The sequence below is a fragment of the Bombina bombina genome, chromosome 5, assembly GCF_027579735.1.
Source record: "Bombina bombina isolate aBomBom1 chromosome 5, aBomBom1.pri, whole genome shotgun sequence".
Lineage (NCBI taxonomy): Eukaryota > Metazoa > Chordata > Amphibia > Anura > Bombinatoridae > Bombina > Bombina bombina.
The window spans coordinates 990,031,885-990,045,716 of NC_069503.1; the positions used below are offsets into that span (position 1 = coordinate 990,031,885).

Genomic DNA, 13,832 nt, shown 5'->3' on the forward strand with positions numbered 1-13,832 from the left:
TTGCACTCATCAAGAATTCCAGACCTCGTCCCAGCCTGAAAGACTGACAACCATTTTCAAAATAGCCCATGATGGTCGAAGAAAAAATGCCCCAAGGGTCAAAGAATGACCTTGTATCCACCAAGAGCGTGATTGTCGGATAGACAAATCAAGAGCAATCTGCTGTTCCAATTGTAGAGAATGCTTTAATCGCCGATTGAGCATAGGTAGTTGAAGGGGTCGCAAGTGAAGGTGGGTGAAGGGGACTCTGTCTGAAGCTGCAACCATAAGACCCACTGCCTCCATGCATTGAGCTATGGATGGAAATGAAGCGCTTTTCAGGGACAGACACGCCTTCTAAAGTTTTATTCTGCATGATTCAGTCAGAAATAGACACATTAGCACGGAATCTATAATGACTCCTAGAAAGGACACCATTGTAGCTGGCGTTAGAGAGATCTTTGGAACACTGATTCTCCAATTGGGGTTTTGGAAAAAGATAGATAGTAGCTGTTAAGTTCGAGCAATAGCTAGAGGCAGGGAAGGAGCTTGCACTAGAATATCGTCCAGATTAAGGGCACTTTTTAAATCTAAGATGGGTCTGAAAGTCCCTTCCTTCTTTGAAACAATGAACAGATAGGAGTAAAACTCTTGACCCTGATGAGGCAAAGGTACTGGGGTAATTACTCCCATATCCTCCAATAGGTATGTCCCCCTGATTGAGGTAGGGCATTTAGGTATCTGGAAATAGAAAAAAAATTGTGTCAAAAGGAGAACAGGCTAAGTCACCTGGCTATGCTGTACCAGTGTCAGTGTATACTTCTAATAGCCTCTGGGCTGTGTGCGTGCTGTGGCAAGTGGCTTACCTGAAGTAGCACTCCTCCACCTTTTGTCAGAAAACTGCAGCAGTATACAGTAGAAAGCCCATCCAGTTATCTGAGGAAATGCCGTTATCCCACAGATAGAGACAGAGGGACAAGTCCCAGGGACGCCTCAGGGTAGTTGTGGCTGAAAGTTCTTAGGAGATAACTGCACACATAACAGGGTATTCCTATGTCCCTGTATCATTCGGCTTGCTGGAAATCTCTTCTTTGTGAATCATATGTCCCAGGGATAAAGGATCTCACATTGCTTTGAACTCTCAAACATTAATCCTTAAGCAAGTAGCTAGACACCTCTATTCTCAACCTTCTCCTGGGAGCCCAAGAACAGAACTCAGGAGAGATGGGAGGGAAATTAAGTTTTTGTGTGGGTTCTTGGCCTCCTCCTAGTGGCGGGAATTATATCCCTCATGTTATGGACCCTTTTTTTTTTTTAACTTTTTGCATCACTTGTATGTTTGTATGGTTTGTTTAAAATGATTCCATTCTGATTTGAGAAGTAGAATTTGTCTTGTTTGTAGTAACCATCAGTGTAGCATACTGCAGACACTCTTACCTGGCAATGCATTTCTTCAGAACTAATTTTTAACCCAGCTGTTGAATTCTGTGTTTCTCCATTTACCATGCCAGGTTCCACAGCCAAAAGGTCTAAAGTCCTCATTGTATGGACATAGAAGTTTTTCTTTAGTTTGAGAGCTTCTTCTAGCACAGCAATAGAATCATCTGCCTGTTCCTTCAGCTGTATATAAAGAAAAAAAATATATATAAAAAAATAAAATATCTAGAACACAAAAACAGACAGAAATAGGCAGGAATTGACTTGCCACAATTAAAAATATATATGAGCACCTTCCAAGGAGAGGTAAAAAATTATAAAGGGAAATTTAAAGGGACAGTCAAGTCTAAAAAAACCTTTCATGTTTCAAATAGGGCATGCAATTTTTTTTTTTAATTGTTTTATTTATAATCCAAGTCACTGTCCAAAAACAATATCAACCATTTTGAAAACATGGCATAATCAAAAGATACAATAAATTTGACAACATAGTACTATGTTCATTTATACATGTAGTTAAATTTAGGCTAATCATCACATTAATGAACACAAACATTTTATTTTCCTACAATGCTTGGAGTTTTTGATTTTCAGTATAACCCCCCCCCCCCCCTTGTTCCCCCCCCCCCCATGAGAAGAGAAAACATAACAAAAAAAAAAACAAAAAAAAAAAAAACAAAAAAAAAAAAAAACCCAAACGAAAACAGAAAAAAAAATTACCATCACTTTCTTCCTCCTGAAGCTTTACCAGTTCCCTAATAGAACAATTTCTGTATTTCTAAAGGGGAAGATTATATAATCTATTTCTGCAGCCGGAAAGATTTTTAAGAAGGCTGCCCATTTATCAAAGAACCTTTTAATGTCTTGTTCATTATTTATATCCGCGTTTCTCTGGTCTAAAATGCATTGTTTTTTCATGCAGTTTTTAATTTCAGTAATGCTTGGCATTGCATGACTTTTCCACTTCTTACAGATTAAATACCTGGTAGCAAGAATAGCGGAGATTATTATTTTTTCATCAGTTTGCTTACCAGGCTCTTCCTTAAGGCAGAGTATTATCTGATATATTGTCAAAGAGACATAGCCTATCTTAAGCACCTTTTTTAGCCAGTATTCGAGCCTAGCCCAGAGATTTTTAATCTTTGGACAATACCAAAACATATGTATTAAATCAGCTGCCTGATACGAACATTTAGGACATTTATTAAACCCTACATTCACACATTTGAAACCTCTCTCGGGGGTAAAATATGCCCCATGAAGGAGCTTAACATGTGCCTCCCTCCAAGTTGCAGAGAGCGTTACTTGTGCAATTTTTTTAATTGACAATTGAATAGTTTTAGACTCAATATTACTCTGAGGGATTGCTGTATTCCAGTAGAGGGCAATCTTTGCCAGTACCGGTTCTCCTTTATTTGTACCCAGAAGATGATAACATGGTGCAATTGACATATGACCATTTCTTGTTAGAGCAAGCCAATCATCGAGTTTACCTAGTCCCCATTCCCAACCAGCTTTCTTAACTAGGTCCTGTGCAAAATGCCTTAATTGCAAATACGCAAAGAAGTCTTTATTGGGCAAATCAAAATCTCTTTTTAATTCCTGGAATGTTTTGATATATTTTCTCTCTTTATCAATTATTTGGTATACCTTGGTTAACCCCCGATTATGCCATTTCCTAAAGACTTCGGAATGCAATCCTGATTGAAAAATAGGGTTACCTATTATAGGCAAAAGACAGGTAGCACTATTATTAATTGAAAGAAAGGTTACTATCTTGTGCCAAGCTTTAAGTGGGTTAAGAATTGTTTTAAATCGTTTAATTTCTGAGGGGATTTCTTTAGGTACTAAGTGTATTAATGCAGATAGAGAATATGGGTAGCAGACACTGGTCTCGAGATAATTATTCAAGACATAGTTATTAGATGAGATCCAGTCTGTTACGACACGAGCCAGAAAGGAGAGGTTATATAGCCTTATGTCTGGTAAGGCAAGACCACCATCCTTTCTTGGTATTGAAAGTTTCATAAGAGATATCTTTGACCTCTTATTCTGCCATAAGAACTGTATAAGTGAAGTATTGATTGAACGTATATCCTTACCTAATAGAATTATTGGTGTATTTTGAAGTATATATAAAAGTTTTGGAAGAAGAGCCATTTTAAAAAGGGCAATCCTTCCAGAAAGTGATATTGGGAGATTTTGCCATAACAAAAGCTTTTCTTTGATCATTTTTACTACTGGGGGTATATTCAATGTATAGAGATCTACGGACCTTGTCGGAATATGAATCCCTAGATATTTAAAAGAATCTTTTACTTGGCGAAAAGGAGTTTTTAATATTGAAGTTTTATTTTTCCTGAGCCACACTATCTCTGATTTTGTCATATTTACTTTGTATCCAGAGAATGTACCAAATTGTTCCAAGATCTGAAAAAGTTTTGGTAAGTTCAGTTTGGTGTTAGCCAAATAAAGCAGCAGATCATCAGCATACAGACCGATTTTTATTTCGCAGTTACGAATTTTTATACCATCCAAATGATGGCGTATTTTAATTGCCAGAGGTTCAATGGAAATATTAAATAAGAGCGGGGAAAGAGGACAGCCCTGCCTTGTTCCTCTACCTAACAAGATAGAGGGGGAAATGTTGTTATTCACTATCAATCTTGTAGATGGGTGTTTATATAGATTTTCGATAAATTCAAGAAAATTACCTCTGATGCCAAATTGTCTTAACGATGTTTTGATATGTTCGTAAAATATTGAATCAAAGGCTTTTTCAGCATCTAAGGAAATAATAGCAAGGTCAGGTATGTCCTCCCCCCCGCTAGTTAAATTAGATAGTACCTCAAAATATTCTGTCACCAATAGGGCTTCCCTAATTTTTGAGGCTGAGTTGCGGTTATTTTGAAAACCTGCTTGATCAGTATGTATAATTTCTGAGAGGGGTCTTTGAAGTCTAGATGCTAGAATTGCAGTAAGAATTTTGTAATCTGAATTTAACAGTGCAATTGGTCTGTAGGATTCCTTGTATTCAGGGTTTTTTCCGCCTTTTAATATCAAAGTTGTGTAAGAATTGGTAAATGAAGAGGGGATCATTTTACCACTAATAAAGAAGCTGTTAAAGAGCGTGCAAAGATGTGGGGTGGCTTCACCAATCAGGATCTTATAGAATTCACTAGGCAAGCCATCTGGACCTGCTGCTTTATTTGAGGCAAGCTTGGATATTACTTTCTCTATTTCTTCTATGGAAATAGGGACATTGAGGCTATCAGCCATTTCTGATGTGACAGTAGGATACGTGATATCTCTCCAAAAGTCATCAGATGTATGCGTATCACTTGTTTTAAATGAATATAATTCCTGGTAATATTCATTAAATGCAGCTAGTATGTCTTCGGCTTTAGAAAGCTGAAGACCTTTATTATACAATTTGTCTATGATTGGTTGTTTTTTCTCATTTTTTATTAATTTGGCCAGCATCTTACCTGATTTATTACCATATTTATATAGCTTAGCCTGCATTTTTAATTCCTTTTGAGTTTCTTGCAGTAAAACAAAAGTATCCCTTTCATTTTTTGCTTTAACGTATTTTGCCCAATTTAAGGGGGTTTTGTCAAGCAGATAATGATTATAAGTGTTAGTTAAACATTGGCATGATTCTCTTTCTCTAGATCGAATTTTCCTATGCAGGGCTGAGCTATATGAAATTATTTCGCCTCTCATTACTGCTTTTGCAGTGTCCCAAAATACTTCAGGGCGGTTTAAATAGTCTTTATTAAAATGTACAAATTCCTTATATCTATTTATAAGCCAGTTCTTGAATTTTACCTCAGTCGTCAGATAGTAGGGAAAAAAGAAACGTGTTGCAGCAGAATACAAATGTGAAAGCTGAAACTCAAGTACAATTGGTGCATGATCTGAAAGAAATATTGGTCCTATATCTGTTTTTACCCCTCTCATCACCATACGTTCATCAATTAGAAAAATGTCGATTCTGGAGAGCGTCTTATGCGCCTTGGAAAGACAGGTAAAATTTTGAGTAGAAGGATTTTGCTGTCTCCAGATATCCCGCAGTGCTAAGTTCTGCATTATTTTTTTAAACATCTTACCCTCTAGATTATCTTTTTTTTGTTTTAACTGTTTGACATTATGTCTTAGCCTATCAATCGGGCATTGTGGTGCCATATTGTAATCTCCTCCCATAATTAAAGAGCCTTCCGTGAAGGATAATAATTTGGTCTGCAAAGTGTTCCAAAATTTTGGATCAAATACATTAGGGCCGTATGTATTACATAATGTATACATCTTCTGGGCAATCTTTATTTTCAGTAGTACATATCTCCCCCCGATGTCAGCCTCAAAATGTGTGACTTCGGTATCAATTTTCTTTCCTATTAGAATTGCTACCCCCCTTTTCCTCTTAACACTAGGTGCAAAATAGATTTCTTTTACCCATGTTGATTTAAGTTTTAAAGATTCTTCAGCTGATAAATGGGTTTCTTGAATAAAACCTATGTCAGTCTGGATCTTTCGCAGGTGATTAAGGATTGCTTTTCTCTTTATAGGGGTAGATATACCACCTACATTCCAAGATACTATTTTACAATTTTTATTCAGCATATTCATTTATACATTAAGAAGGGAGAAAGAGAAGAGAGAAAGAGAAAAAAAAAAAAAAATAATAAATAAATAAAATAAATAAATAAAAAAAAAAAATAATAATAATAATAATAATAATAAAAAAAATAATAATAATAATAATAATAATTTAAAATTAGACACCTAAATTTTCTCCGCACAGGTGGGGGTTGGGTCCTAGGACTCACGTCTAGAAGAGACACGGTCTTTCCCATAAGCAAAAACCTATAGCTTACACTCAGTCTAATAATCAGATATTCAATATTGCTGTTATTAAGCTTAGGAACCCAGTGTGTTATAGAAGCTCTCAGCCAGTTGAGCTTCTTCAAAGAAGTGTGTGACTTCCCCAACTTTAACCTTTAATTTGTAGGGGTACATTATGGTTGCCTGGTACCCTTTTTGTATCAGTTTGGAACAAATAGGAGCAAGCTCCCTTCTCCTTGCTGCAGTGTCAGCGGAGAAATCTTGAAACATAAGGATTGTAGCGTCTCCAGCCTTAACAGGCTGTTGTTTGCGATAATGCTGGAATAAGGTAAGTTTGTCTTGAAAATTTAATATTCTAGCGATAACAGGCCTAGGCCTAGTTCTATCTTTATTGCCTGAGCGAGGTAGACCAAGTCTGTGCGCTCTCTCCACTGGGATGGGATATAGGGTAGATGGCATCTTTAAAATTGTAGGCAAGGTTTCTGATATAAAATTAACAAGATTGTCATATTGTTGTTCTTCCGGAAGGCCTATAATTCTTATATTATTTCTTCTAGAACGATTTTCTAGATCTTCTAATTTGTTTTGAATTTTCTGTACGTTATTATTTATACCTTCTAGATTAGAACTATGCGTTATTGTTAGATCTTCCAGGTCCGAAACTCTTTGTTCGGCTTCCTGCAGCCTATTGGAGAATTGACGAACCTCTTGTGTCAGAGAAAGAAAATCTTGTTTGATTTCAGCTCTAAGAGCCTCAAATTTAGGAGAGAGCGCATCAGATATACTAGCGACTAAGCTGTGAATATTGGTTACTTCTTGTACAACTGGTACATTTAACATAGTTGGTTGCGCTTCTGTGGGAGGCTCCTGATTACCCTTCGATTTTCTGTCTCTCTGTCTTGCTGCCATGGCTGGAGAAATATTCCGGGGTGAGGTGTGAAGGAATTTATCCATGTGCCAGAAAAGAAAAGAGAATTAAAAAAAATTGAAGTGAGGCAATTTATCTAAGTGAAGATCAATACAGGGAGTGAACTTAATTTTAGAGTTAAGTTTGAGAAGGTGAAGCGTTCTCAAATAGACAATTGAGGATAGGGATGTGCACTATTGTGACCAAGTGAGGGAAAAGAAAAGGGGAGAGAGAAAAAAAAAAAAAAAAAAAAAAAAAGAAAGGAAAAATAATAAACTGTGAATTAAATCGTGTTATTTAGATCCAGCCAGGGATGCAGAGATCAGGGACGTTATTAATGTTAGGCAATTTTATGCCAATTTGTTAATTGTCTTACTGTTGCTAATCTTCAAAAGACACAATAAAGGAAATGGTATCTCTGAAAGCAGCAACAGCAATTTCTTAATTAGATTTATATCCAAGAAAATATTATTCCAGCAATTATATACAGTATATTTTATAGGTAAGCAAACATATTCACAGTGACCTAGTTATATCCTGGTTCAGTCAGTTTCATTTGTATTTTATTTTCAGAGAAGTTAAAATATCTCTTCTTTAAAGAAAATTTATAAGGTAGTTTTAACTAATGATCTTTATATTTCTATATAAACTTTCTCCCTGTCCAATAGTAAGGGATAGTATTTTATTTTCAGGGAACGTAGGAGATTTATTCTTAGGAAAGAGTTATTAGATAATATAACTGAGGATCTTTTATCTCTATATAGCCCTTCCCTCCAAGCAGTAATAATGGGTAAAATATCCTGAAAAAGGTTATAGTAAATTTCTCTGGTATTGAATTATTAATTCCTTATTCACACTCAATAACCTTTGATTTTTTTTTTTCCTCCCCTTCTCCCCTCCCTTCTCTCTCCCCTGAGAATGTTTCACTTTTTAGAGGAGAAAGTACAATGTCTTTTTACATACTATGCACATTTTACACATTCTTAAGCATTAACATTTTTGCCTAGATTTGCTCAATACATTGATATGACAAAAATTGTAGCGACAAGTAATATAGTTAAATAAAATTAAATGCGCCAAACAAATCATATGCAGAAAAAAGAATCATATAAGGAGCCAATGAAAAAAAAAAAAAAAAAGTTCCTTTATATAGTTAATAAAGTTCAGCCAGTTCTTGTATGTATGCAGCTCGTCACCTTACCTGGGTCATTCTATGCATCAGCGTTCAACTAATAGCCAGGTAGGTGGGCGGAAAGAGCCTTCAATATGAGAAAATGCCAAAATTGCTGATACCTATTAGAGGGGTTAATTATACAGCCATCTTCCATAGCATTTTTACCAGGATCCATACAGTGTTCCCCAGGACATGCAGCTCTGGTTGGTATCCCCAAAAAAAAGGTGAAGAGAGAAAAACATGCTCCCAGATTGAGCACCTCCTAATTTAGCGCTTACCCACAGCGTCTCGAGGAACCAGAGCAGAGATATGCAGAGGCGCTGCACAGGGAGATCTCAGCGGCAACTGCCAGGCTAGCTACACACAGCCCCGACCTCCCACGCAGCACCGGTGGGGGAGGGGGGATTCTCCAGCAAGCTTTCAGTCCGGCACCGAGCAGAGCCGCTTCGAGTACTTATCGCTCCCTGCTTGAAGATGCGGCTCCGCCACCACACTTCAGCTCAGTCTCACGGATGATTTCTGTCTCCCTCGCAACTTCGGTGGGGGAGAGGAAGGTATGTGGGGGGTCCACCGCGCTGCTGTGGGTACTCAGGGCAGGAGTCAGGAAAAAAACATCAGGTCCTTTGTTAGTGCAGCAGTGTTGATATATGTAAATAGCCTTATCCTCCCACGCAGCACCGGTGGGGGAGGAAAGGGTATGGAGAGAATCTGCTGTTATCCTGCAGGTAAATAGGGCCAGGTTCAAGGCAGTTTATCAGTATAGCAGAGAGAGTGTATAAAGATAGCCTCAACCTCCCACGCAGCACCGGTGGGGGAGGGAGGCACTCTGTTCCTCTTTGAAGTTATATCACAAGTTCTAATATATATAAAAAGAGGAAGCCCAAGGTATAGGCTTTTTGCAAGCTGACTAATAATGTCAGCACAGTGGGATGTCTGTCCACTGTCTGGTTCCAGGAGCGTTGATACAGGCTATCCAAGAAGCTACCCAGGTCCCTGGGTTTGGCACGAGAAACTCCACCAGCAGCTGCAGGACTGGAAGGTAATCACACACAGGTGTGTGCAGTTAGCTCCTCCTCCGGAAACCCTAGAGCATGCAATTTTCAGGGCATGCAATTTTAAACAACTTTACAATTTACTTTTATCACCAATTTTGCTTTGTTCTCTTGGTATTCTTAGTTGAAAGCTAAACCTAGGAGGTTCATATGCTAATTTCTTAGACCTTGAAGGCCGCCTCTAATCTAAATGCATTTTGACCACTAGAGGGCATTAGTTCACATGTTTCATATAGATAACATTGAGCGCATGCACGTGAATTTAACATGGAGACAGCTCTGATTGGCTAAAATGCAAGTCTGTCAAAAGAACTAAAATAAGGGGGCAGTCTGCTGAGGCTTAGAAACAAGGTAATTACAGAGGTAGAACGTGTATAATTATAACTGTGTTGGTTATGCAAAACTGGGGAATTGGTAATTAAGGGATAATCTATCTTTTAAAACAACAAAAAATTCATTCTGGTGTTGACTGTCCCTTTAAGAGTCATATTATAGATCTTAGACATAAAAAAGGCAGGTGATTGAAAAGCCTTACAATTATACACAACATCTCTGAGTAGAAGTAGGTATTCCACACATTACCCAGTTTCAGGCTTGTCTTTTCCACTCTTATAATGACTGCACACAACATCTCTGTATAGGTGCTGATGTGCATTACAAATTAACCAAAAGGACAAAAAAGTAAAAATGAAACGTTAATGATTCAGAGCATACAATTTAAAGCAAGTTTCCAATTTACTTCTATTATCTAAATTAGCTTTGTTTTCTTTTTATCCTTTGTTGAAAAGCATATCTAGGTAGGCTCAGGAGCAACACGTCTCTTGTCATTGACTCACCAATGTATTCAGCTAGTTCCTAGTAATGCATTGATGCTTCTTTAAAAAAGAATACCAAGAGAATGACGCACATTTTATATCAAAAGTAATTTGCAGTTGTAAGTTGTTTACAATTGAATGTTCTATCTGAATCACGAAAAAAGGAAATTTATGCTTACCAGATAAAGTTATTTATTTCTTTTACGATATGAGTCCACGGATTTCATCCCTACTTATGGGATATCGCCTCCTGGTCCTCCCTTCCCTCCCACTCCAGTCATTCGACCCAAGTTAGGAAGAGAAAGGAAAAGCCAAGGTGCAGAGGTGACTGAAGTTTAATGAAAGTAAAAACCTGTCTTAAAAATTGACAGGGCAGGCCGTGGACTCGTCATATCGTGAAAGAAAGAAATTTATCAGGTAAGCATAAATTTCCTTTTCTTTTACAAGATATGACGAGTCCACGGATTTCATCCTTACTTATGGGATACAATACCAAAGCAATAGGACACGGATGAAAGGGAGGGACAAGACAGGAACCTAAACGGAAGGCACCACTGCTTGAAGAACCTTTCTACCAAAAAAAGCCTCGGACGAGGCAAAAGTATCAAATTTGGAAAATTTGTAAAAAGTGTGAAGAGACGACCAAGTTGCAGCCTTGCAAATCTGTTCAACATAAGCATCATTTTTAAATGCCCATGAGGAAGCCACAGCCCTAGTAGAATGAGCCGTATTTTTTTCAGGAGGCTGCTGTCCAGCAGTCTCATATGCCAAACGGATTATACTCTTCAGCCAGAGAGAAAGAGAGGTAGCCGTAGCTTTATGACCCCTACGTTTCCCAGAAAAGACAACAAATAATGAAGAGGATTAACGAAATTCTTTAGTCGCCTGCAAGTAAAACTTCAGAGCACAGACCACGTCCAAGTTATGCAACATACACTCCTTCTTAGAAGAAGGATTAGGACACAATGAAAGAGCAATAATTTCCTGATTAATATTTTTGTTAGAAACAACCTTAGGAAGAAAACCAGGTTTGGTACGCAATACTACCTTATCGGAATAAAAAATAAGGTAAGGAGAATCACATTGTAATGCTGAAAGCTCAGAAACTCTGCGAGCAGAAGAAATAGCAACCAAAAACAAAACCTTCCAAGATAATAACTTAATATCTATGGAATGCATTGGTTCAAATGGAACCCCTTGAAGAACCGTAAGAACTAAATTCAAACTCCAAGGAGGAGCAATAGGTCTAAACACAGGCCTGATCCTAGTCAGAGCCTGACAAAAAGATTGAACATCCGGAATATCTGCCAGACGTTTGTGTAACAAAATAGATAAAGCAGAAATCTGTCCTTTTAAGGAACTTGCTGATAACCCTTTCTCCAATCCTTCTTGGAGAAAGGACAAAATCCTAGGAATCCTGATCTTACTCAATGAGTAGCCCTTGGATTCACACCAATAAAGATATTTACGCCATATCTTATGGTAAATCTTTCTAGTCACAGGCTTACGTGCCTGGATCAAGGTATCAATAACCGAATCAGAGAACCCTCGCTTAGATAAAATCAAGCGTTCAATCTCCAAGCAGTCAGCTGCAGAGAAATTAGATTCGGATGATGGAAGGGTCCCTGAATGAGAAGGTCCTGCCTCAATGGAAGCTTCCACGGTGGCAGAGAGGACATGTCCACCAGATCGGCATACCAAGTCCTGCGAGGCCACGCTGGAGCGATGAGAATCACTGAAGCCCTCTCCTGTTTGATCCGAGCAATCACCCGGGGAAGGAGAGCAAAAGGTGGAAACACATAAGCTAGGTTGAATGACCAAGGCACTGCCAAGGCATCTATTAGTTCGGCCTAAGGATCCCTGGACCTGGATCCGTATCTCGGGAGCTTGGCATTCTGACGAGATGCCATAAGATCCAGCTCCGGCCTGCCCCATCTGAGAATCAGAGTGGCAAAGACCTCCGGATGGAATTCCCATTCCCCCGGATGAAACGTCTGTCTGCTCAAAAAATCCGCTTCCCAGTTGCCTACTCCAGGGATGTAAATTGCTGACAGATAACAAGAGTGAGCCTCCGCACACCGAATTATCTTGGATACTTCTGTCATCGCTAAGGAACTCCTTGTTCCTCCCTGATGATTGATGTAAGCCACAGTCGTGATGTTGTCCGACTGAAAACGGATGAATTTTGCCGAAGCCAACTGAGGCCAAGCTTGAAGTGCATTGAAAATTGCTCTCAACACCAGAATATTGATAGGAAGTAGAGACTCCGACCGAGTCCACACACCCTGAGCCTTCAGGGAATTCCAGACTGCCCCCCATCCTAGTAGACTGGCGTCTGTTGTCACCATCACCCATGAGGGTCTGCGGAAGCACGTCCAAGGGACAGATGATCCGGCGACAACCACCATTGAAGAGAGTCTCTTTTCTCCAGATCTATCTGAGGAGACAAATTTGCATAATCTCCGTTCCACTGCCTGAGCATGCTCAGTTGTAGAGGTCTGAGATGAAAACGAGCAAACGGAATGATGTCCATTGCCGCTACCATCAATCCAATTACCTCCATGCACTGAACCACTGATGGCCGAGGATTGGACTGAAGGGATCGGCATGTATTCAGAATCTTTAACTTTCTGACTTCTGTCAAGAAGATTTTCATGGATATGGAATCTATTAGAGTTCCCAGGAAAGGAACCTTTGTCTGTGGAATTAGTGAACTCTTTTCAAGATTCACCTTCCACCCGTGAGTCCTTAGAAAGGACAGAACCATGTCGGTATGAGACCTTGTCAGTTGATAAGACGATGCCTGGATCAGAATATCGTCCAGATAAGGTGCCACTGAAATGCCCCGCGGTCTGAGAACCGCCAGCAGAGATCCTAGAACTTTTGTGAAAATCCTGGGTGCCGTGGCCAGCCCGAAAGGTAGAGCCACAAACTGAAAATGTTTGTCCAGAAAGGCAAACCTTAGGAACTGGTGATGATCTTTGTGGATAGGAATGTGCAGATATGCATCCTTTAAGTCCACGGTAGTCATATATTGACCCTCCTGGATCAATGGAAGAATTGTCTGAATAGTCTTCATCTTGAAGGATGGGACTCTGAGATCTAAAATGGGTGGGAATGTTCCCTCTTTGTTGGGAACCACGAAAAGATTTGAGTAAAACCCCTGTATTGGAACTGGACAAATTACTCCCATAGTGGAGAGGTATTTTACACAACGTAAGAACGCCTCTCTTTTTATCTGGTCTACAGATAATCATGAAAGAAGAAACCTTCCCCTTGGGAGGGAATTTTTGAACTCCAGCTGATACCCCTGGGACACTATTTCTAGAGTCCAGGGATCCTGAACGTCTCTTATCCAAGCCTGGACAAAGAGAGAAAGTCTGCCCCCTACTAGATCCGGTCATGGATCGGGGGCCGCCACCTACTTCATGCTGTCTTGGGAGCAGTAGCGGGCTTCTTGGGTTGTTTATTCTTGATCCAAGTCTGGTTGGGTTTCCAGACGGACTTAACTTGTGCAAAATTCCCTTCCTGTTTAGCGGAAGAGTAAGAGGGGACTCCCTTGAAATTTCTAAAGTAACGAAAATTATTTTGTCTACCCTTCTGCTTAGATGTTTTATCCTGAG

The 13,832-nt window shown here is 39.1% G+C and overlaps 1 protein-coding gene across 1 annotated transcript in view; it reads right to left on the reverse strand.

Moving 5' to 3' along the window:
- The window catches only part of INTS8 (integrator complex subunit 8), a gene marked incomplete in the record, with an annotated part of 407,787 nt that overhangs the window by 294,066 nt on the left and 99,889 nt on the right, over positions 1-13,832 (reverse strand). The window contains 1 exon segment of the mRNA XM_053715214.1: positions 1,417-1,599. Within this exon segment, the coding sequence (XP_053571189.1) occupies positions 1,417-1,599 (183 nt within the window).